This window comes from Sebastes fasciatus, chromosome 2 (assembly GCF_043250625.1).
Source record: "Sebastes fasciatus isolate fSebFas1 chromosome 2, fSebFas1.pri, whole genome shotgun sequence".
In the NCBI taxonomy this organism is placed as follows: Eukaryota; Metazoa; Chordata; class Actinopteri; order Perciformes; family Sebastidae; genus Sebastes; species Sebastes fasciatus.
This window is the reverse complement of record NC_133796.1, coordinates 34,537,473-34,561,417: the sequence shown is the minus strand read 5'-3', so window position 1 is coordinate 34,561,417 and position 23,945 is coordinate 34,537,473. Positions and strand designations below refer to the sequence as shown.

The following is a 23,945-nucleotide window of genomic DNA, read 5'->3' as shown; positions in this document are numbered from 1 at the left end:
CCTGGGGGAAAAAATAAATGCACTTCTCGGAGTCCGCCATGTTACACCCCCATGTTTCTACAGTACTGACAAACCAAACTCTGGTTCTTGAGAGGGTCTTTTGTGTTTTTACGTTACCTGAAGTCCACCAGAGATCTCCTACACGCTTGGAAAGGAAGGGGTGAGCGGAGGGGTATTCAGTTGGTTGCAGTCTGCAACCACACCACTAGATGCCACTAATTCCTACACACTGGACCTTTAAAAATCATTTTGTAATAATATGCAAAAGATTAAGTGCGCTATTCCCAGATTTTTTATATTATGAATATTCATTGTTTAATTCTATTCAAGTGTTTCCAGTTGTATTGTACTCTGTTCTATTCTGTTGCTATTTTGCGTAAAGTCCTCCAATACATCCCATCCATTTTTGATGCCTTATATTCTTATGCAAATTTTGCCTTGTTTCAAATTTGATGCTATTCTTCCACAATTGGGTACTGCACTGTAGCTAAATGTGAAGGAGAAATTAGAATTTCAGAGCTGTTGAAGCTTATAATGTGTCACAGTCACTGACTACGAGAAGGTACAAGCACAGAGAGACAAACTGGTATCTTTAAAATACCTGTGAGCAGAGTTTTCACTAATGAGCTGACATCGCTAAGCCACCGGCTCTCTGGCTGTCTCACTAAAAGACTGAACTTCTCAGCAGGATTAAGAGTCACATCTTAATTATCTGCAGGTATGCTGATACACATTTGGCACCTGTGAAAAACACTTAACTGCTGTCTACATTCTCTTATATATTCTTATATCTGTGGAACAAGGAAGAGCATGTGAATCCTTTCAAATGGCTATGAGTAGTTTACAGTACATATAATATCTAATACTATATTTTAAAGAGAATAATATTTATGTACGGAAGCCCTGAGAGGCAAGTGAAAAAAAAAATCTGGTGATCCATTTTGACAAGTCTGATCTAAATTGTTTTCTCTCCTGTGTTTATGAATTAAGAACAGGTGACAAAAGGCTTTGCCAGCATCATTTGCTTCTAGTTGAATTTTAAGCCTCTTGTGGCCAAAATGAGTATTACAACAACAAACACTTCGAAAAAATCATCCTGACAAAAAGTAATTAAATAAAATAATAATCACCTGGCAAACTTTTTTTCACCTGTTTTTACAGATGAAAAAAGTAACTTAGAACAATTATCCTGGCAAAACTTTTATTTTTCTCCCACCTGTTTAATTTTTTCCTCACTCGCGTCTCAGGGCTTCCGTATTTAAGCCTTCGTTGACCCAAATTATAAAAACCATACAGTATTTTTCTATTTTCTAATTAGTTGTTTTCAGCCATGAACATAATTTCATTTTATTGATGACATTTTTGCCCAAAGTTTTTAAGAATTACATCTGAATATCTCAAAAGCAACTTATCTTAACAGAAATAATGCGTCAGATACTGGATCTGGATAATTAGGAACTATTTTCTACCAAAAGAAGAAAATATGAATAAGTTTCAAGAAAATGTTGCTGATCAGTTTTTTGAAAGTTACTTTAAAATGCTTTGAGCACCACAAACTTAATTTAATTTACCTGCATTGTACAGAGGTGAAAATAAAGTAAAACCATAACCATATGCATAGCTCGATACCACATGGGGAGATATGTTTTTGCTTTGTGATTTGGATGAACCGACTCTTTAAACAAATGAATACAATGAACACAGTATTGCTGATGAACCTTCTAATATAAACAACCCTTTACAACACTGAGAGAAAAATGCAGATGTATAATGCAGAGACTATGACAGTAAAGATTCACACGCAATAATATTCCTGTTGATCCATCTGTGCATTTTACAAACATAATTCTCACGACAGCCCAATTTTATTTAAATTAAATCTGGGAATAAATGCTGCCATGAAAACACATTCCTCAATGAGAGTTCACCGTTCTCAAATGATAATGTCAACGCGAGGCGGGGTTGATATACTGACTTCATATGCAGTAGATCTGTGAGCACATGAGCCAGCACACTCACACACACACACACACACACGCACACACGCACACACGCACACACGCACACACGCACACACGCACAGTTTACATATAGGGAATATAACTCTGTGAACCACAGACACACACACACATCTGGCTCTATAAAGCACTGTTTGGTTAATGAAGGAATCCAGCTGCAACGCAGGACTTTAATGATTTGAGGAAGGCACAAACTGCATAAATCAACACCTCCACTCCCCCCACCCACTCCCACATACAGTACATACACACACACACGCACGCCACTACCACCCACCCGCAGATACTGCCTCCACCAAGCCTGTGTAATTTATGCATGAAACGGGTTCAAACATTCAAGTCAACTGTGACAATTGAGATAAGATTAAAAGCGTTTTCTCGGTCCACTGACAGTTCAGTCAGTCACTCAGCACTGATTATCAGATTACTTCACAAGGCCACAGAGGAAGTGGATTAATGAAAAAAACATTGTTTTTCACAGGACGGCTGATTACCCAGGAGACAAATGGGGATATGAATTTATTGTAGATGGAGAAAAATTGGATAATAATAGAATGGTTGGCTCTGTGTTGAAACCACTTGGGCCGTAAAAGATTTTAACTTCATTATGATCTCATTAGTTTTCAGCTGTATTCTTTGACCTGAGTTAAAACAAGTCAACATGGCAGAAAGCCATGCAGCCCCTAAACATTTGAATATGAAATTATAAAATAAAGCATTCAGGGTTTCAAGAGTCAAGTCATTTGTTCAGTAATGGTGACATACAAATTTGAAGTAAAAGCATTTCAATAAAATCTGTCACCTCACTTATAGGCACCATCAAGAAGGAGTGTCAACATCCAGAAACTATTAATGGATCAGATGTACAAAAGACTTGTTATGGGGCAACATATCAACTCTTATGCTACGTTCACACTACGAGCAACAAAAGCAACAAAGCGGCCAGCGTTGCCAGCTAGATTGTTGGCGAGTCGCCGTTGAAATGCTCAAGCACTCGTTGACGAAGTTATGTCGTTAAATAGCACTGGGAACTGGCTAACTGCATTTTTTTTTTTAGATGGAACAAAACAGAGTCAAACAAAAACATATGATTGGTCGTAATTGTAGCGCTTAAAAAAGTTGAGACCAGCTCAACTTTATTTGTACCGCGTCACACCCGTAATGCAGAGACAAGTGTCGAGCATCGATTTGTAACTTTATGTCACCAGCTTCCATTGAAAATGACCTGTAGAGTCACACTACGAGCGACACAGCAACAGTCCGTTAACCAGTGCTATTTAACGACATAACTACGTCAATGAGCGCTTGAGCAACACTTCAACGGCAACTTAATGAAAATGTCCCTGTTTGTGGGCATATTGGAGGTGGTTCCATGGTAGAAACGTCAGTAGCAAATATTTGATCAAATTCAAGGTTTATGAATGTAACGTTAGACTAGTGGTTCCCAAACTGGGGGGCGCTCCCGGGGCGCGGCTTCATCACCAACCCACACACACAGGCACACACAAACACAAAGTGGCACACACGCACACACACACACACACACACACACACACACACACACACACACACACACACACACACTGGTAAAACAATATAAAATAAAATTATAACAAATACAATTGCAAACAAGTTGTAAAGATAAGGCACTATATCATATGGTTGCACCTAAGAAATAAAAATAAAATAAAAATAAATCAAGCGGAACCGACGTGACATGCACTGTGTTCCAACCACGCCCCCCAGAGCGGCTCATGTGTCAGACCGACTAGCGGCAAAACCAGAGAGAGCGAGAGAAAGACACATACAGCGACACAAAGAGAGCGAGAAAGACACAGAGCGACACAGAAGAGAAAAAGATAAGAGATAGGAACGAAGCGATGTACCAAGATGGACAGATTTGTGACTGGTATGAAACGCAAATCAGATGGCAAGTCTGGTACAGCTGTAACAGGCGACGCGACCACCACAACAACGGCACAAAAAAAGGTAAAAGCAAGAAAATATAATGAGGCATATCTGTCCCTGGGCTTTACAGGCACTATGGTCGGCCAAGAAGAGAGGCCCCAGTGTGTTGTGTGTCTTAAAATACTGGCGGCAGACAGTATGAAGCCCACTGAAATGTAAAGCAATTTACATGTAGGAATAGGAATGTGCCTATGCATAGGAATGTGATCTATGCAGAGAAAGCACTGAGTAACTTGCACATCTTGTCTTTGATCAGTCATTATTCTATATGTCGGATTTTTTATTTTCTTGCACACTAATTCAGTTTGAAAAATCTACTGTTAAATGGGGAAATGTAAGTTGTTGCACTGTTCCTAACTTCAATTTTAACATTTGAAGTTAATTTTACAATGTTCGTATATCATCGAAAGGGGGCTTGACAGAAAAAGTTTGGGAACCACTGCGTTAGACTATAATGATCCTCAAACCTAAATTCTATGCATTGATTGGTTTGATGTTAGAAGATAGATCAATATTGTTTATAGATACATTATTTCTGTCCATCCTAACTCATTAATCACTATATTAGCTTTGGAAAAACACTATTGCCTATTATGGTCTTAAACAGGACTCGACTGCGTAGGACTTGGTCTTGACTCAGACTCGACTGGACCTGGTTTTGGACTTGACTTGGATTTGATTAAGTTGCACTTGACTATAGCCCTGCCTACACATTATATTACCAATGCAACAGCAGCATATGATAGTATGGTGTGTGTGTGTGTGTGTGTATGTGAGAGTTGTGTGTAAGTTTTTATGTTGGAAAGTTGAGCGAGAGGTGCAACGCAGGTCACTGAGGTGAGAAAGGCAGTCAGTCAAACTTATAGGTCTAGTAAAACATGTATAGAGAGATGTTTCTGATTCATGTAGTCTACAAATATGAAACATTGCCCCCTAGCAGCAGCCCGGGGACACAGAGGTGAGCCAACAGAAATAAATCATCTCTGCTTTGGCTTGCAATGATTGGAAACTAACACAGCTTAGAAAATACTGTACATAGGGTTCAGAATGTTCTCATTAACTGGCGCCTGTACTTGAATGACTTGAGTGTATATTACTATGTGTATTTTGATGCAGTTCCAGATCCACTTGCAAATCAAATAAAAATGCCACCGAGTTGAATCGACCCCTCTGTCAACAACAATTTAAGCAAAATGTTAAAAAATTAAAGTAAATATTAAGTATTTAAGCAAATATATAATATAGACCATTTCACAATTGGAAACAGAAACATTCTAAATGGGTCCCAGTTTATTTCCTGTTGCAATGGTGGTGAAATGTTGTGTCTGAAATCGCATATGAACTACATACCCAACATGTGTACTATCGTTCAACATACTTTTTTGTGAATAAACAGCAGTATGTATCTTTTCGGATGCACTGAGCAGTAATTTACGGCGTCACTTCCTGAGAGCGTCTTCGCTGGTTGGAGACGTGTAACCATGGTAACCCGTGCCAACCTCATGTGAACAAAACGACTATTTGTGATAATAAAAGTCTGTATTACTATTTGTAATTTAGAATATATGTTATAAGTAACAAAGTGAAATCTTATATTTACAGTTAAATTTAATCGTTATTGACGTTACAGAGCTGTCTGTAAATGTCTGTTGTGACTTTGTCGTCACTACCGCATTGCATTGTGGGATATTAATGCCACCGTAGTGTCTAGCGTTCTATACTGTAATATTTTACCATAAATAGTACGCAATTCACATACTATTGGTTCCATACTAAGGTTTAGGACATACTAAAATATCTCACATACTGTTTTAGCGTACTAAATAGCATGTTAGTATGGAATTTCGGACGCAACCTGTGTGAATGACATCAGCTGACGAAGTAAACATGGACCCAAGCTGTTGCCTAGCAATGCAATTCCGTTGAAACGGTCAATAAGTTCACAAGGGAAGAATTTAATGTACTGTAGAGAGGTGAAGTCCCTCCCCTCCCGATGGACCGTATTTCGGAAAGAATATGTACAATATAGTCAACGGTGAGAGACAAATATTTTTTTAGCCCGTTTGAATTGCTCCATGAACCACACATGTGATGTTTGTCAATTTAAAAGATAATTTTGCAAGTGAAGAAAGTCACAGTTTGTCGTAGTATCATTTCGTTTTGTGTGAAACCGCTCAGTGAACTACGTCTCTCGTCTCGCACAATATACGTCACCAACAATAGCTAGTTAGATAACTTAGCTATGACCACGCACAGATGTAACGTTATCTTTCCTGATGTGTTTCATCCAGCAACTCCTGGTCTTTTTATCAGCCGGGAAGAGAAAGAACGAGTGAGACCCTGTGACTTTATTGACTTGTAAAATCATCTTTTAAATTGACAAACATCATATGTGTGTTTCGCGGAACAATTCAAACAGGATCAAAAACATATTTGTCTCTCTAAGTCAACTACCGTTCATATTTTTTCTGAAATAAGGTCCCATGGTGGTCCCCCGGAAGGGGTGTGACTTAGCTCTCTATTGGACAGTTGCAATGGATTGCATTACAGTGACTAGGCGTTTCTGTTTTTCTGGTCAATGTGTTTAAAAACAATAAATAATGAAATGGTGGTAAATTTAAAATGTAAAACCATTGTTGGAATAATTCAGCAGAAAATTCTGCACTGCCATTAATGACATGTTGAGCATTTCAGCAATGTTGCCAAAAAAAGTTGCATCGCACTACTTAATGTGACTACAATATGTCATCTCCCAACAATAGTGAGTGAGAGCACTACTTTTCACTTCTGCAATGAAGCAGAGCCAGACAAATGATTTACAGTGTGTGTGTGTGTGTGTGTGTTCCTAACCCAGTGAGATCTTCTCTCCAGAGTCAGCAGGCAGGAGGAAGACGAGCAGGGCCAGAGTGGAGATCAGGACACACGGGATGAGCAAGTTGAGGCCGTAGTAGAGGGTCCGTCTCCTCATCACCACGGTGAAGGTGACGTCAGGGTACGGCTCCTCGCAGCAGTCGTAGAAACGCTCGTTCTTCCGTCCGGGAACCTCTGTGAGGCAAAGCAAAACACAGTCTACTCTGGCAGGAAATGGAGTGAAAAGTTATGGAAACACTTTTTGAATTTTGAATATCAATCCTCTTCACAGGCCACCGGTTCCCACTTTACCGACAAGATCCCACTCTCCGTTGGGGATGTAGCTGGTGATGTCTGCCTCCAACATCTTCAAGTCCAGAGACCAGCCGTCATACGACCAGGAGCCGAACTTCAGGTCACATCTCTGGACATCGAAGGGGAACCAGCGCACATCGATGTGGCAGGTGCTCTTGAAGATCCCTGTTGTGGTGAGACACTACAGGTGAATAGGGTAACATTTTTAGCTAATAGATAACACCATGAAACTTCCCCAGTTGATGGCTTACAGTAAGATAATTGTCTTTTGTATTACAGGTTTTCTGAAATTTTATGTTTAAATATTTAAATGAGGCATTATCTAATGCTAACTTTTGGTGAATTTAGGAGAAATCTACAGACGCAAATAGACAAACTGTAGTAAAACAAAAAATAAAATTACTATTTTGGATGTTTTCTTTCCACTAGTCTGAAAAGCGCCATTTTGACTACAGGAACTTTCCCCTGGATCTAAGAACCTTTTGAGGAGCTCTTTGCGCTTCGACCTCAGGGAACAGGGTCTAAATTGAGTCCTGGGACCTTTTACTCCCAAAAAGGCCCTGGTTAGGTGGTAGTACTTGCTGAAAGTACAGTAACTTTCGGGGTGAACACACACAGCACTGCTGCTTCAACTCGTGTACCGCTTCATTCATAAAACAAGGAAGTAGTCTAGTATCGATTTAGGACCGAATTTAGAATGAGGGGAGAACATTTCTCTTTGTTTTCTAACATTATAAATTAAAGTTAGGCTCTGCGGTCGGAGAGAGATCGTGCGAGCAAGCTGAGAGGGCGAGCAGTAGAAAAGAGAGAGACGTAGCGTGGTGGTGCTGTGAATGAGAGAATAAAAAGTTATTTTCTGATTGTTTCATGGCGTTAACAATCTAAAGCATAAATAAATAACCCTCAAACACTCAACAGATGATTTACTGTGGAGACAGACGCTCTTAGTTTCATTTTCCTCCCCTGCAATTCATTCATTACATCCAACGTGCATCAGTAAATACTATGCAGCAGTAAATATCGTCGCAGTGAGACCAAACGTTTATTTTTTCCAGGGTATTTTTTAGATGAAACAGGCGGGCACACTGAACTGCAGGTTGCAGAGTGTATTTACCACTGCGACCACCAATCAGCGGACTAATTTGTCTAATCTTTGCAAGTCTTTAGACCTCGGTGGAAACGCAGACAACAGTGGGCTGAAGGAACCTTTTAGTTCCTTGAAAAGTAGTCCAAGGGACTACTTTAGGTGGAAACCCAGCTAAAGAAGACATATTATGGAAGCAAAATAGCCCAAAATCTAAAAATGTATCAGGGTATGAAAAACAATGTTTTTGTTTGGGGTGTCTCCCCTTAAAAGAAAGACTTGCTTTGATATGTACTTCAAATGTAGACGGCTACTGAAGAGACAGACAGAAATGTATGGAGTGGTATTCAGAGCTCTGATAGAGTCTTAACTACTCTGCAATATACGAAGCAGAGGGAGATGGGAAAAAGAAATGACAGCGCCCAACAGCTAAAGAGGTTTTATTCCGACGAGATATGGAGTCCAAGTGCCATCCATCCTAACGAGAGTAAAAAATCCAATATGACAATGAGATGAAAGTGGCCGGTAATCCTTCAGTAGAAGCTGGCACCAAACTAATTTCCATCCACATTTAAGAAAGATATGAGACGTCGGCAGTAAACAAGGTCTCTCCCGGTGCCGTGAAAATGATAAACCTCAGCAGGGAGTGAATAGAGATGGGGAGCAGAAAAAAAACGACTATTTACTGCAATGAACCTCAGTGACAAAGACATGTTATCAGGAAATTATTTGGAACGGCCGTCAAGGTCACATCTGCATACGGATTTACTCATTTAATGCAGTTGTGTTGAGCTCAAGTGGCGACTGATTTTGCGCCAATATGGCATTCAATGACGGTTCATTTGGAACAAAGTTGAGAGGCAATTTGCTTGTGACAGAGGCAATCAATCCAGAAGAAATTCAATGATGGAGCTATTTACGCCGGTATTGATTAAGATGCTGCGGCGAGGCAGGCCAGCGCTTTGGCGTGGTAAGAGAAAAAAGGAGGGAAGAAGAGCCTGCCAGAGAGAACAGTAATCACCAGCTGTGACAGGAAGGCCTTCTGTTTCAATGTGTGCATGCATGTGTGTGTGTGTGTGTGTGTGTGTGTGTGTGTGTGTGTGTGTGTGTGTGTGTGTTTGTACAGATGGGTTGGTGATTTTTACATAATTTGTCTTTTAAGACTGCACAGTCTGGCATCAGTGGGTCAGAAGAGGCTGGTTCAGGAAAAGTGCATCGCTGCTCAAAGTGCCACTGACAGAGTGCGATAGTGATGGATCCGTGTGTTCGGAGCATTTCACATGAAATTACTGTTACTTGGATACGATCATTTTAAAGGACCAGTGTTTAACATTTCAGGGGATTGAGCAGAAATGGAAAATAATATTAATATCTATGTTTTCATTGGTGTATAATAACCTGAAACTAAGAATCGTTGTGATTTTGTTAGCTTGGAATGATCCCTTCATATCTACATAGGGAGCGGGTCCTCTTCATGGAGTCCACCATGTTGCACCGCCATGTTTCTACCAGCCCGTTCGCACGAAAAGGCGTATAAATGCCACGATAATGCACAAGGCGCTTAGCGTATAAAAAGCCTTTTGTTTGCCTTTTTGTTGTTTGTTGGATTGTCACGTTTTTTATTAATGTTGGTGACGTGTTTTCTGTAGTTGTTTACGTACGTATTTTACTTAGTTTATGTACGTACATAAAGCACAACCGTGACGTTTTTCCCTTACCCTAACTAAGTGGTTTTCTTGTCTGAACCCAAGTTTGTGGTTTTCTTGCCTAAACCTAACTGTGGATGTTTGCGTGGCGTACAAAGCCTTTCAAGGTTTTTATGTTACCTGAAGGCCACCGTAGTTCTCCGACACGTTTGTGAAACTGCGGTAACGTGAGCCACAGAGTGTAAAGCCACCATCTGAATTCCGTTGCTCCTAAAGTAGTGTTATTATGGTATGGATGACCTCTGAGCGAGGCGAACAACGTTAACACGGTTTTAGGAGTGACAGGTTCTGGGCATTGCTTACAGCCAATGACATACTGCCATGGCATACAGTATATAAATATATATCATAAAAACAATCAAGATAGCGTCATTTCTTAATTTAGTTTTAAATTAAGAAATTATGTTCAATGTATAAATACAGCTTGAGAGCACCATCATGAAATCAAAATGATGTATGAGTCTTATTATAATGTTTTATTATGTATGAGTATGATTGTTACCACAATTGATTAAGGACTTGATTTTGTATTTCTTACCACTTTTTTTTAGAAGATCTATAACTGTGTGCTCCAGACCTCATCACTACTTTTCATCACATTAAATATAATTTTCACATATTTACAGTATGTGCATTCTCTTTCCGACTCTGGAGGTAGAATATAAGGTTTAGTTAAGTGGTTTGATTAAAAAATAGCATGTCTTTTATTAGATACAATATAGAAGACCATCTTTACATTGCTGCTAATGTAAGTTAACTGTGGATAGCAGGTGTTTCCCAGAACAAGTAGCATCTGTGACTATTTTTAAATATTTTTATGTGCAAAAAAGAAAACAGCAGAGGAAAGGAGCAATGATTCAACGTCTAACATTTCCAATGACGAAGGACTGAGATTATGACTCTTACCTGGAGGCAAGTAGGAACAGGTGCCAGAGTTGTTGACCAAAATGTTGGTGTGGAAAGTAGCATCAAATCGTTCATCAGCACTGTGGACGACAGGGAGCTACATCAGTATTTACTGCAGAGTTAACTGTAACCAGAGTACAGCTTGAGTGGAAAAACATTTTAATAAATTCACACAGTGATATAAACATTGCAAGAGCCGCTATTAATTATGAGAATGCAACATTCATTTGGATGAGCCACCGACAGCAAGCGGGACAGATGTGGTGGAAATATAAAATAATAATGATGAGAAATCATTTTGTATTGAAAATGAAAATGAATGTTCCAATAATGTTCTCTTCCTTTCTTTGTGAACAACCCAAGACGAGCTTCATTGATGTTGAGTTGGCTGCTGGTGCGATCATAGAGGAGACTTGTGAAGCGCTCCACAATAGAAATGACCTCCTCTGGAACGCTTTTTGGTGCCTTTGACAAGACCCATGAAATACGGCAGTAGTGCCCCAGAGAGTGAGATCGTAAATAGCATTCCAGAGGAGGTCATTTCCAGAGGTCATTTCCAGAGGAGGTCATTTCCATAGTGGAGCGCTTCACAATTCTCCTCTACGATCGCACCAGCAGCCAACTCAAGCTCAATCAAGCTCGTCTTGAGTTGTTCATAAAGAAAGGAAGAGGAATGTTGAATGATTCCCCCCCACTAAGGATGCACCTCTCTCTGTCTCTGTTAACCTAACTGGTCGAGGCAGACAGCCTCCCAGAATCTGGTTCTGCTGGAAGTTTCTTCCTGTTAAAGGGAATTGTTTTCTTGCCGCCGTTGCACTGTGTGCTCATGGGGGAATGTTGGGCCTCTGTAAAGAGTACGGTCTAGACCTGCTCAATATGAAAAGTGTCATATCATAAATAAAAATTTACTTGACTTGACTCAAAGGAGCAGTATACCAAGGAGGACACTGCTGGGGACCAGCACTTGAGGTGGCACCAAATACTGTATGTCTTCTCAACAGACTGGGGTTGAATGGACCATTGTGGCCGTTTGGTACATGCCTCTCGGCATCGGAAACCGACGTACAGAGGCACCCTTTAGCAGCAGTATGTGATGAACTGGGCTTTCAATTAACTCCAATGTAAACCCACCCGTGGCGTTATTCGACACAAGAAAGAGTACAATAAGATGTTGTGTTGCCTAAACCTAACTTCCTGTGAAAACGGAAGTTTATTTTGAAAGGGCACTATGCATGTAACGAGCGTATAGTGACAGGCCGTCCCTGATCCGTCTAAAAGTGACGCAAGAGTGGTACCCCGTGCGTCGGACTCCGATGTCGAGAGGCACTGACCAAGCGGCGATATTTGACAAGTAAGGAGTGAGAATATGTTGGTCAGTCAGTCCTTGAATTCTTAAGTTGTGGCTGTAAGAAAGGCTGCCGGGGGCATTGCAAATGCAAAAAAAGTCAAATTCACACCAGGCAGCGGTGAAGTGCGGTTCGTCACAATAATTAAATTTTCCTGCAGCCGGGAGGCGTGTTCATGTGTTTCAAGCGAGAAGAAATTCTTTGTAACATAGGACAACATGTCACAGAAGTCACAGGATCTGTTCACTGATTGGCTGCGGGTCCTCTCTGGCCGCACTTTGCCTCTAAAAGTTAAATTTCCCAACTTTTAGTTTGGCCGCACTTCGCCACAGAATCAAAGCTCAGGAGCAGCCGCCACAGCTTTCCATAGACACTGCATGGAAGCTCGCCACATGCCGCACTTCATCACTGCGTTAAAGTGCACAGCTCTGTGTCAATGTGGAGGAGACTGAAAAGAATAGGTTCAACAAAAACAATCAAACAAACGTGTTTCTGAAATACGTTTTTTGAAGTAAATCTTTGTATTTCCTACATTCTTTTTAATTGACTTAGTTAATAGACTCGTGGCGGGGCAGTGGCGAAACCCATGTGACACAGAGACCAGAAACTGACTCTCGGTGCACCGTCTCCTTTCTGAAATGTCTCTGGTTGAGCTGGTCTCAATTTTTTACAATGCTCCGATGACGCAGTGAAGTGTCAACCAATCATATGTTTTTGTTTCACTTTGTTCTTTTCCGCCTAAAAAAATGCTGTTAGCCAGTTCCCAGTGCTATTTAACGACAGAACTACGTCAATGAGCGCTTGAGCAACACTTCAACGGCGACTCCGAGACAATGTAGCAGGCAATGCTGGCCGTTTTGTTGCTTGTAGTGTGAACACAGCATAATGAGTTAGAGAAAGCAGGTACACAGCACACGAAGAGCCCCAAATGATGCAAAATTTCCCTGGAGATGGTTATTCAGTGGTCGCCCTCATTCTCCCTTGCTATACCCACAGTTCACTCCCTCTAAATGAACTCCCCAGAGGTTGAAGCGTGGTTGAGCTGAAGTTGAAAGGGAAAAAAAAGCCTAAACATTCAGCAGTGTCTAATTCACAGAGTCTCAAATCAAGGCTGTCCTCAGAGGGACAATGACAAATGAAGTACAATGCTTCTTCCCATCATTAGTCGATGGGAGAGTAGAGTGCCTCTAATGTGATCTGTTCAGATCGTTCTTTTAAAGATTGATTAATGGTGATCTGTGTAGCATTTTCTGTTAGGGACATATAATAAGATGCTCTTTCTCCCGGCTTATTTGTACAAAGTTTATTCATTTGTCTGAATGATTTATTGCTCCAAAGCTCTCTTCCAGACTGTACTGAATAAATTTAAACTGCACGGCACCACTAAACTTGGACGGTGTCTGAAGCTTACCTAACAGTACGAGCCATACATTGTTTAATTTATAGCAACATCTCTGATTAACCTAACCTAATTAAGTATATTCGCTTGATGCATATTGATCTTCCACGCTTGTAAATTGTAAATTAAACAAATTGTAAATGCAAATGTTCCAAAAGGAATGAGGTTTCAGTTTGTTTTGTGCAATAGTGGGGCTTATTTATCTTTCATTTTCTGCGTGTGGGTTGCTTTCCGCAGGATATTCTGAATAAGTCCTGTGACAACGTGTGGTCTGATGTATTGCAGAGCTCATGAAACAAGAGCAAAAGCCTGAATATTTCAACATATTCTGACCTGAATATATTTATTTTTTTCAGGTTGCTTTTATGTTCTGGTGAGCTCAAGGCAATTTTACACTCTGGTGTGAAATAATATTCTATTCTATTTGGGATTTATTTTGAAGGAAACAAAGTAGTTACTAACTGCTTGTGTATGCTGTCATAGCCCTCTCTTCTTAAAACTAGTGCCTAAATACTGCTTTGTCAAATATGGCCCATTTATAGGTGAGACATTAAAGGATAACTAGGTATTTTTCAGCCTGGACTCTATTTTCCCATGATTTTGTGTCTAAGTGAGTAATGGGGACAACACTTTGAAATTGGTCCAGTATTGAGGGAGAACGCTGCAGCCGCCAGCCACTAAACAAGCTGTAATGTAATCATTTGAGGAAACCTGGCAGCGTCAGTTTACGTTCACTAAAAGTGCTTATTTTTGTCACTGACAGGCTCAGATTGTTATTAGAAGTGTCTGACAACCTTATGGAAAGGACCCTACAGAGAAGTAAAACATTTTTGATACCTTTCGCTTGATCCGATCCCTGAAATCTTGTGTTGCATCCACATTGTCGATATCATCTAAATATTCAGCCATGACATTGAAAATCTTTCAGATAACACTAAGCTATGCTTTCTGTACTCCAACACAACAAACTCTGATAACACTGGTGTCCCGTGGCACCCCTCTCTCCAACTGTCACTCACGTTTCCACCATTGTCTTCCAGCAACTAGTCACATGACACAATGACAAACAGAAAGCAAAAGGTTTTATTTCTCTGTAGCGTCCTTTCCATAATGTTGTCAGACACTTCTTATAACAATCTGAGCCTGTCAGTGACAAAAACAAGCACTTTTAGTGAATGTAAAATGACGGTACCAGGTTGCCCTTAATGATTACAGTATAGCTTGTTTAGCAGCTGCAGCGTTCTCCCTCAATACTGGACCAGTTTCAAAAAGTATTGTTCCCATTAGTCACTTAGACAGAAAAACATGGGAAAATAGGGTTCAGGTTGAAAAATACCAAAGTTATCCTTTTAAAAAATGGGGTTTAAATTGAAATTAGGCTAATAAGTAAATAACTAGATGTTTGCTGCAACTCGTGTGTTGGTTGGACCAACAATATGAAGGCACATGTTTTCCAAAAAATCAAGTTTGACCTTTAAATTAATGAAATGGGTCTCATACAAGAACCTTTTCATTTTCATGTGCTGAGCCTCTCTTACTTTGTACCATCAGATTCAGCAAACCCTCTTAACAGCAAAAACGTGTTCTAAATTGCTTGTTTCAACTTGATGAATGCCACCTGACCTGCTCGTGTTTGCGAGATTTGATCATTAGCAAAACCAACGCCCCCATATTGCTGTCTAAGGCTTCCTGTTCTGTTTCCATTTGTGGGCAAGTTTCATTGACAATAATGTTAAACAAGAGCAAAAAGAAGAACTTCACAGTACAGAGTTTCAAGTCCTGCTGTCAGAAATCAGCAAGATGAAAACATAATAAATTTAGCAGTCAAAAGACAGGAAATTAGAGGCTAAAAGACCGTCTTTAAAAATGGGTGGCACTCAAGAGGAAGGTTTTATTTAATTACTCAAATTTTTATTTTAGTTGAATCCAGTAACATATTTCAAATAATTAATTCGCAAGGTTTTTAATTATTAAAGCAAACAGGTTATTTTACAGGTATCTGTGCATGATTCTTGTCTGGACTACTTTTATATTTTGTTTATACCAAAGATAAGATACTAAGGATGAATCTGTTAGTAGTGATGTGGTTCTTGCATAAAGCCTTAAGTATTTCTCATATTCTCGGCACAAAATAAAAGAGCCAAAACAAATCATTCCTTTCAGAAAAATCATTTCTGCTGTGTCTACTGTATCACAGTCGGCGCCAATGTAAAAACCTTTTTTTTAACTCTGGAACACAAAAATCCAAAAAGCATCATCCCTCTGAGACCCCTCCATTATATTGTGCAGAGGACAATGCATGCATGCTGAGTGTGACACCTTGCATATCCAATTACAGAGCAGCGCCCAGCGGCTCTGTCTTTACAACACCTACCTGTTATACAGCAGAATGTCTGGCTTCCAAATGAGATGGTCAGGAAATCTCACATTGGCCACACCTGGATAGTCTGCTGTATTCCACCGGAGGTAATGATCATCCCAGTACTGTGGGATGCAGAAACAACATTCATTTATTATATTTCACATATATATCTTCAACATATCCGTTAAACCTGTATGGGGCTCTGCGTTTGGTAAGACTTGTCTGAAAACCTGGGATTTACTGTAATAGTGTATTTTTTAGTGCCGTTATTCAATTCAATTCAAACTATTTCAGACTAACAAGAGGCCATACGCAATAAAAAATAAAATAAAATACAAGATAAAACCACAACAATTTATCATTAAATTAAAAAAAAAAATCATATTATCTCGCCAGTGTTTTCTAAGCCTGGGAGTCCAGGGAGTGCAGCTCTTCCTAGGGCTGATTAAAGAGGACCTATTCTGCTTATTTTCAGGTGCTTACTTGTATTTTGGGTTTCTACTAGAACATGTTTACATGGTTTATTGTTCAAAAAACGCTTTATTTTTCTCATACCAGCTGTGCTGCATGACCTCTTTTCAACCTCTGTCTGAAACGCTCTGTTTGAGCTCCGCTGAAACTCTCGTTGAAGATCGCGAGCCGCGGAGTTCTGTGGCGCTTTGCGTCCTGTGTGAGCAAATTGATTTACATGGGCGCGAAAGGACGCGGGCAGTGCTTTTCCAAAAATATCTAAACATAAGCAAGTGTTTTTCGTGGAATTCACAACGTTAACCAGTTTACTGTAAGTGTGTACTGCAACCGTAGTGGAGCGTCATAGTTTGACGCGCTGGGCTACTCATTTCGTTGGAAAGTGACGCCAAGGGGTCCTGACCAAGCGTCAGTATGTGACGAGTTGGGTGTAAACATACAGTAGGTGTGCAGAAAACTGTAAATAATGAACATTTTACATTGACAGGATACATACTAAACTTATAAAGTAACATATGGGCCTGAGCATATAGTTAACGCATCCTCATAAAATCTTTTGTATGATATCTTATGAAAAAGTAAATTTTCATTTTTCATTCGTTCTCCTACGAATGTTCAGCAACACGAGCGATCAGTGACCCTGCAATGCAGAATCTGTTTAGGCAACAAAACTTGTTTAGGTTTAGTAAAAGATCCTGGTTTGGATTAAAATAAGTACGTTTCTTACATAAAATAAGAACGTTTGTTACATAACTTACGCATGTGGTGTTAGTGAAGTACGCAAATTACGTACCAAAAGTAAGGTAAAATAAGTCAACATTGACTTGGTTTCACATGGGAAAGCCTGGTGTTTGTTTGACCCATCTGTCCACCCCGACCTCGGACTCTTTATACTACATCACCTGACTTCTTTAATAGCAGCCGTTCACGTCCTGGCTCCTGATTACGTTGGTTATATACAAACAGTGCATTACTTTTCATAGGTATGAGTGCAAACAGTGAATGAGAACAACACTGTCGATAAATATCTCTGTCATCATTCAAATCATCAGAGAGAAAATGGCCTAGGTATTTTATTTCCTTCCTTGCATGTCATGAGAGGAATATCGCACAAGTGATACTCAGGAAAAAATAATTTCCTGTCCTCTCTACTTCTGACTGCCATGACATTCCTCTTTTTGGCAACAGCATACATAAGATGATTGATAGCAGAGTTTCCAACAAGACCTCCTGTGTTACACCCATTCAATTGTTTCGATAGGTCATCCATGCACACATCGAACAAAATAGGAGACGGGAATCCAATCCCAGTTACAATAATGGGTAAAATAAATGTATGTGACAGCAGCTGTGGGTAACATTATGCAGAGACACGCTACAAGAATTGAGTTCAATCTCTGAGCCAGGTTTCAGTGACATCTGGTGAGGAATACAATTGTTAGATTTCCGAGGAAATATGTTTTTACTTTTACTATTCAAACGGCATGAGGTATTCAGCACTGGTTTATAAGTTTGTACTATAATACCAGAGTGTCAAACTAAACTTATAAATCAGCTACAGGTTATAGATTTCAAACACATTACTCTACTTCTAGGACCAAGAAGATAACAGTTGTGTCTTTTCTTTGGCAGATATCATGATCAGCATAATATGTTGTCATCAAACAAGACCAAAAGTCTACAGCCACATCTTAGTTTAACGTGTTAACACGCTAACATTTGCTAATTAGCACTAAACACAAAGAGCAGCAGAGGCTGATGGGAATGCCACTAGTTTTCAGGTATTTGGTCATGAAAATAATGAAGTACTGGATGATGTAAAATGTGGCACTAGGAAAAGTCAAACACACACCAACATGTGGATAAGAGAGTACTGGCACTTATTTTTTCCCACTTCAAGCACTGGATATTTGACTCCAGTGTCACACAGAAAGCCATTTTGTAAAAACACAATCTGTGATTGACATGTTTTAAAGTGAGTAAATGAAAACAAGAGTAGAAAACTGAATTGTTCACCATATCTGACACTTTGAAAAACAAACACAAAACCCATCCAGACTTCCAGCTCAGTATAGCAGACTGGTACAGTTGGTTGGTTTGGCTAAAACACATCCTGTTTTGATTTTTTACATCTTGATTAAATGGCTTTTTATAAGGATTTGTGTATTCAGATCTATAATCCATTTCTAATAAAATTCAAACCATCATGGTATTCAAATAATGGCTGTGGTCAGCATGAGGAAATATAAAGGTCAGTCACTAATAAAAGCTGAGCAAAACACACGGAGGGAGGGTGGAATCACCTGTACAGCACACATGGTAAATTCAGAATAAAGTGCATTTCCATGAGTCAGATTCACCAATTTACTGCCCTTTATAACAGAAATGCTGATCTCAATCACTAACTCCAATATTCCTATCTGCTTCTACTTTGACATTTGGTGTTATGTAATATTTTGACATTTGGGGATGATGAAGAAGTTCAACACCACTTTCATATTTTATATATGTTAAATATGAAGATATAGCCAGCCGCCAGTTAGATTAGCCTATAGAAACAGGAGGAAACAGCAAGCCTGGCACGGTTTGCTGTACAGATTAAACAAAGAAGATATAATGTGTTAATCAGTGATCTTTAGAGGTGGTGGTAGGCGGATTGTGTTACCTTCAGAAAGAACCAGGCTGACTGTTTCTCCCTGTTTCCAGTCTTTATCCTAAGCTAAGCTAACCAGGTGCTGGCTGTAGCCTTATATTTAAGAGACACATATGAGAGAAAGTGTATTTCCTAAAATGTTGAACTATTCCATTAAACCCAGTGGGCAACCTCCGGGTCTGAGAAGTGAAGTCAATGCTGAAGTGACTTAAACTTGTATTCTCTCTAACAGCCAGCAGGGGGCGACTCCTCTGGTTGCAAAAAGAAGTCTGATTGTAAAGAAGTCTATGAGAAAATGAACCTACTTCTCACTTGATTTATTACCTCAGTAAACATTGTAAACATGAGTTTATGGTCTCAATCACTAGTTTCAAGTCTTCTTCAATACAGCATGATGTTCATTTAGTAAATGATGGTCCATAGTCAAATAGACCATAAAGCAGGAGATGCTTTAGGGCGTGGCTACCTTGTGATTGACAGGTCGCTACCACGGCGTTGTCCGGTCTGGGTGATGTCCGTGTTTTTGTCTTAGAACTTTAACCCTTTCACAGTGTGTTTTCAGTTCATGAAAGTAAATTATAACATTTTGGTCGCCTGAAAATGTCTTATTCAGCGTTCAGTTGTACTTCGCTCCACCCTCTTGTGTCACTTCTGGTTGCAAAAAAACAAGATGACGACGGCCAAAATGCTGAACTCAAGGCTTCAAAACGGCACTCTGACTATGTCCACTTCTTATACTGGATACAGTCTAACCAGTTTTAATGAAGCTCACTGGCAGCCCCAGGACAGGCCAAAAAACGGGCAAAACAAAATTATCGCAACCACTCAGCTGTCCTTAACAAAGCACCTGATGCCACTAAATTATGGCATTATGCTGTAAATGCTACAATTGTCAGTGTATTTATTATGTTATTATATTATTATTATTATATTATGTGTTCATTCCAACACTCCCCTGAAATCGTATAATCACTACTCTCTGGCATGACTGAGTGTGTAATCTTCTTAGAACCATCTTTGATGTCTCAAAGTGACTTTTAAATATGAACATTTTTAGGACATTTAAACTTTCCAAGTTGACTAAGCCAACATATCGGCGCTAACAGACGGTAGGCTAGATACTGTGAATGCTGTCCGCTCTATCTTGTGTTTGAGAGCCAAAGTCGATTGTGCCGGGAGAGAGATTGAGTGAGACTGCTGCTGTGATTCCACAGAGTGATTTAAAACAAACCAAACAGCCTCGATGCAGCTTGCTGACGGTGCAGCAGCAGCAGGGAACTAGTGTCACACAATGGACAGGTTGTGATAAAACATACACTTCATCATACACTTCATCTCACTGCATGGAGGAGAAAGACTGGGCTCCAGCAGATTTGATAACCAAGACAATAACTACACATTTATTGTGATTAGATGCACAAACCAAATACCAGCTTAAAAGCTAAAGTTTAAGGTACAGTTTGGCCATAAGGGGAAATGCTTATTCACATTTTTGCCGAGAGTTAGATGAGAAGATCAATGCCACTCTCTATGTCCAGACAGCAAATATGAAGCTACAGCCAGCAGCCAGTTAGCTTTGCTTTGCATAAAGACTGGAAATGAGGGGTAAGAGCTAGCCTGGCTCTTTCCAAAGGTAACAAAATCCACCTACCAGCATCTCTAAAGCTCACTAATTGACACCTTATATCTTGCTTCTTTAATCTTACATAAATGGAAGTGTAAAAACGCAATTTGTGTTTTCTGGGGGGATTATGTGCCTCACTTTTTGGAGTCTTGTCGTCGCTGTGAGGATTTAAGGAAGTCACGGCCAAGAAATAATCATCACACTACCCCCCAAAAAACACCTGTCTCTCCCCCAGTGCTTGCTCAGATAGACTCCAGTATGTTGTGTGAGCATGAGCAGGATAAATAGATACAGAAAACGGATAGATTTATTAATAAAAATGTAGTAAGTAGTCAAATGTAGTATTTGTTTAAGTGTAACCATAAGGTTGTGCTGTGACTTTACATACATTGTAAAAGGGAAAAGTCTTACCAGTTGTAGCCAAAGGTTGGTTGTCAAAACCTGGTTCTTCTCATCCTGTTGGGAAATGATGAAGTCATATTTATTAACATTATTATTCAGGTATTTTGGTGTAGGTATTTTCTAGGGCTGCCCCCTCTCACTTGATTAGTTGACTAATCGGTTGTTTTGGTCTTAGTCGACTAAGATTTCTTTAGTCGATAAGTCGTTTTTTATGCCGCCCGCCCGTTGTATCTTTTTGCTCTTTAAACTACATCACCACACTCCCGGCGCAGTTTTTCGGAGCGTATACTGTTGCCACGGATGGGTTTACATTGTAGTTAATGGAACGCCCGGTGCGCTTCATACCGGCGCTAAAGGGTGCCTTGTGCGGCGGTATCGAACACCTATGGTCATGACAATGCCTTTGTATTTGACGCCCTGGGAATGAGAACGGGCTGGATTTACAGATCTGTTGATTAAATCAACTAATCGATTAGTCGACAAAGTCGTAAATGTTCGTCAAATAAGAATTTCTTTGGTCGAGGACAGCCCTAGCATCTTCTCAGTTTAAGTTTCATAAACGTCCACAGTAGCTTTACATCTCAGGGCTGTGGTAATGGAAAAATAATTGACTGTTAAGCAGCGACTTCTATTGAGCAATTACACTTTCAATTTATGACTCAAAGACATCCCGATGTAAATTATCCGATCAATGTGTATGGAAGATAATTGGAACACTTGATCAATACAATAAAATAACCCATATTGGAAAAGTGAATGTTTTGACATGAGAATTGATTTTAGCTGTGAAGAGAAGACAATCTTTACATTGATTAATGATAACTGATTATCACCTAAACAAGAGTGAGTCATCATAGCACCGCCTTGTGCAGTGCATACTGTATGCATGCAAAGTAATGTGTGGAGAGTCATGATGTACGTACCACGTCCATGATCTGCATGAGGGTGAGGCCGAAGTGAACGGTGAGAGTCTGAGAGTCGTTGGAGACGGGTCTCACCAGTGGGTTGTAGTCACTCATCAGGTCCTTGTACAGTCTGCGCTGGTCCGGCCCCTGAAGAGAAACTACAGAGGACACAGAAACCTGGACAATAAATATTCTTTCATCATCACTTCAGGAAAAAAATGAGCAAGACAGACACTGTTAGTCACATCTATTGACTATTCCTTTTCAATTGCATTGCCAAACTCCCATTTACACAGCCATCCTGCAGCACAAACAACCCTTCTTTTCTACTATAAACCGACCTTAATGACTGTCTGCGACTGCTTTCAGCTCAATGTCTCCCTTATATAACTGATTTCTCTTTCAAGCAACAGTGAAAGCAGTGTGTTTGGAACAAACAGAGAAAGAATTTCACCTATAGAAAATAAAAAAGAGGACATCACAGTATTGATATTATCAATTAAAGTGACCTCTGGAAAAGTGCAATGTGGTGAAGAAACACCATGTTAATGAGCAGTTATCCTCAAAGATGTGGCCAAAATATCAAAACTAAGAATCTGCAGCAATGCAAGCAGCTTTATGAGGCTGTGCATCAGTAGGCACAGTGGTGCTTTCAGCTAAATGCTATCACCAGCGTGCTAACATACTCAGAGTGACGATGCTATACATGCTGATGTTTAACAGGTAACATTTACCAAGTTCACCATCTAAGTTTAGCCTGTCAGCATGCTAATATTTGTTAATTAGCACTAAACACAAAGTACAATTGATGCTGATGTAAATGTCACGACTTATAATTGGTCATAAACCAAAGTATTGAGCAAATTGAGATACTGACCTGATGATGGCGTTACATGAAAAGCCATCACCCTCTTGTGTCACTTCTGGTTGCAAATAACCAAGACGGTGACGGCCAAAATGCCGAACTCGAGGCTTCAAAACAGCAGTCCACAAACCAACGGGTGACGTCACGGTGACTACGTCCACTTCTTATGTCCAGTCTACAGATGAGACTGAGCCAAAGCTGCATTCACCTCATCCCCACATCATCCAATCCCTGCCTGAATTTCTGGCTCAATATTAAACTTCTTACCATTTATAATCTCGCAGGTACCCACCACCACTCCAGCTCCACCTTACACCAGGTGACTTTCAAACCTCTCACTCTGGAATCGTTTTGCATTTCATTTCATGTTTGGCGAGGTCTTTTTTTTAGTTAAATCAAAGTCAGAGTGGAATATTCAAACAAAGTCTAAGGTGGTGAAACACATGCAGTCCGGACAAGGCAATCATCCAAATCCAGCACCAGGACTGCTGGCTTCATCTCACTGTGCAATCTCAAATCAGACCTCATTTCAACACACTCTCGTATCCCCTCATGAGTTATGGAGCGTTTCTGGCAGCATTTATTCTTTTCACTAATGGCCACATCCCAATTATCCTAAACCACCTATGAGAAGCACATTATCCCGATGATCTGGCAGAGATGTTGTTGTCTGTAGGCATCTCTCCATTCCTCTGCTCTCCGTTGCATCCGGTTCTTTCATAAAAAACAGACTGAAAGATTAGCTGAAAGCTGGTCTTTGTGTCCGTGGCTCAATCCCCTGTAGATCTGCCCCACCTCCAATCCTCACCATAATCAGATTTCACTATGAAGTTCAGCAAGATGACATCAATGTGTGTTATTGTCCTCAGATCGTTTTCTGTAGTACATTACTGGCTATAAGACCAATAAAGGGACATTTCCTGATATGTTGCCAATATGTTGCTGAAAGTGAGCCACAAAAAAGAGAAGCTTTCTACCTCTTAATTAAATCAGAGAGATGGACAAGAGCTTTAAGTACCCCAGACATGTGCTCAGACATTTAGACGTGCGTTTATGTGCACACACACTAACACG

General features: G+C 40.0%; 1 protein-coding gene across 3 annotated transcripts in view; it reads right to left on the bottom strand.

Moving 5' to 3' along the window:
- The window catches only part of LOC141759680 (neuronal acetylcholine receptor subunit alpha-7-like), a 39,116-nt gene that overhangs the window by 6,086 nt on the left and 9,085 nt on the right, over positions 1-23,945 (bottom strand). For all 3 annotated transcript variants that reach the window (XM_074621974.1, XM_074621966.1, XM_074621959.1), the window contains 6 exons: positions 22,025-22,164; positions 21,111-21,155; positions 15,967-16,076; positions 10,848-10,927; positions 7,149-7,316; positions 6,837-7,031 (listed from right to left, as the gene is read on the bottom strand). In XM_074621974.1, coding sequence (XP_074478075.1) covers positions 6,837-7,031; positions 7,149-7,316; positions 10,848-10,927; positions 15,967-16,076; positions 21,111-21,155; positions 22,025-22,120 — 694 coding nt within the window. In that variant the 5' untranslated portion in view covers positions 22,121-22,164. The remainder of the gene's footprint in view (positions 1-6,836; positions 7,032-7,148; positions 7,317-10,847; positions 10,928-15,966; positions 16,077-21,110; positions 21,156-22,024; positions 22,165-23,945) is intronic.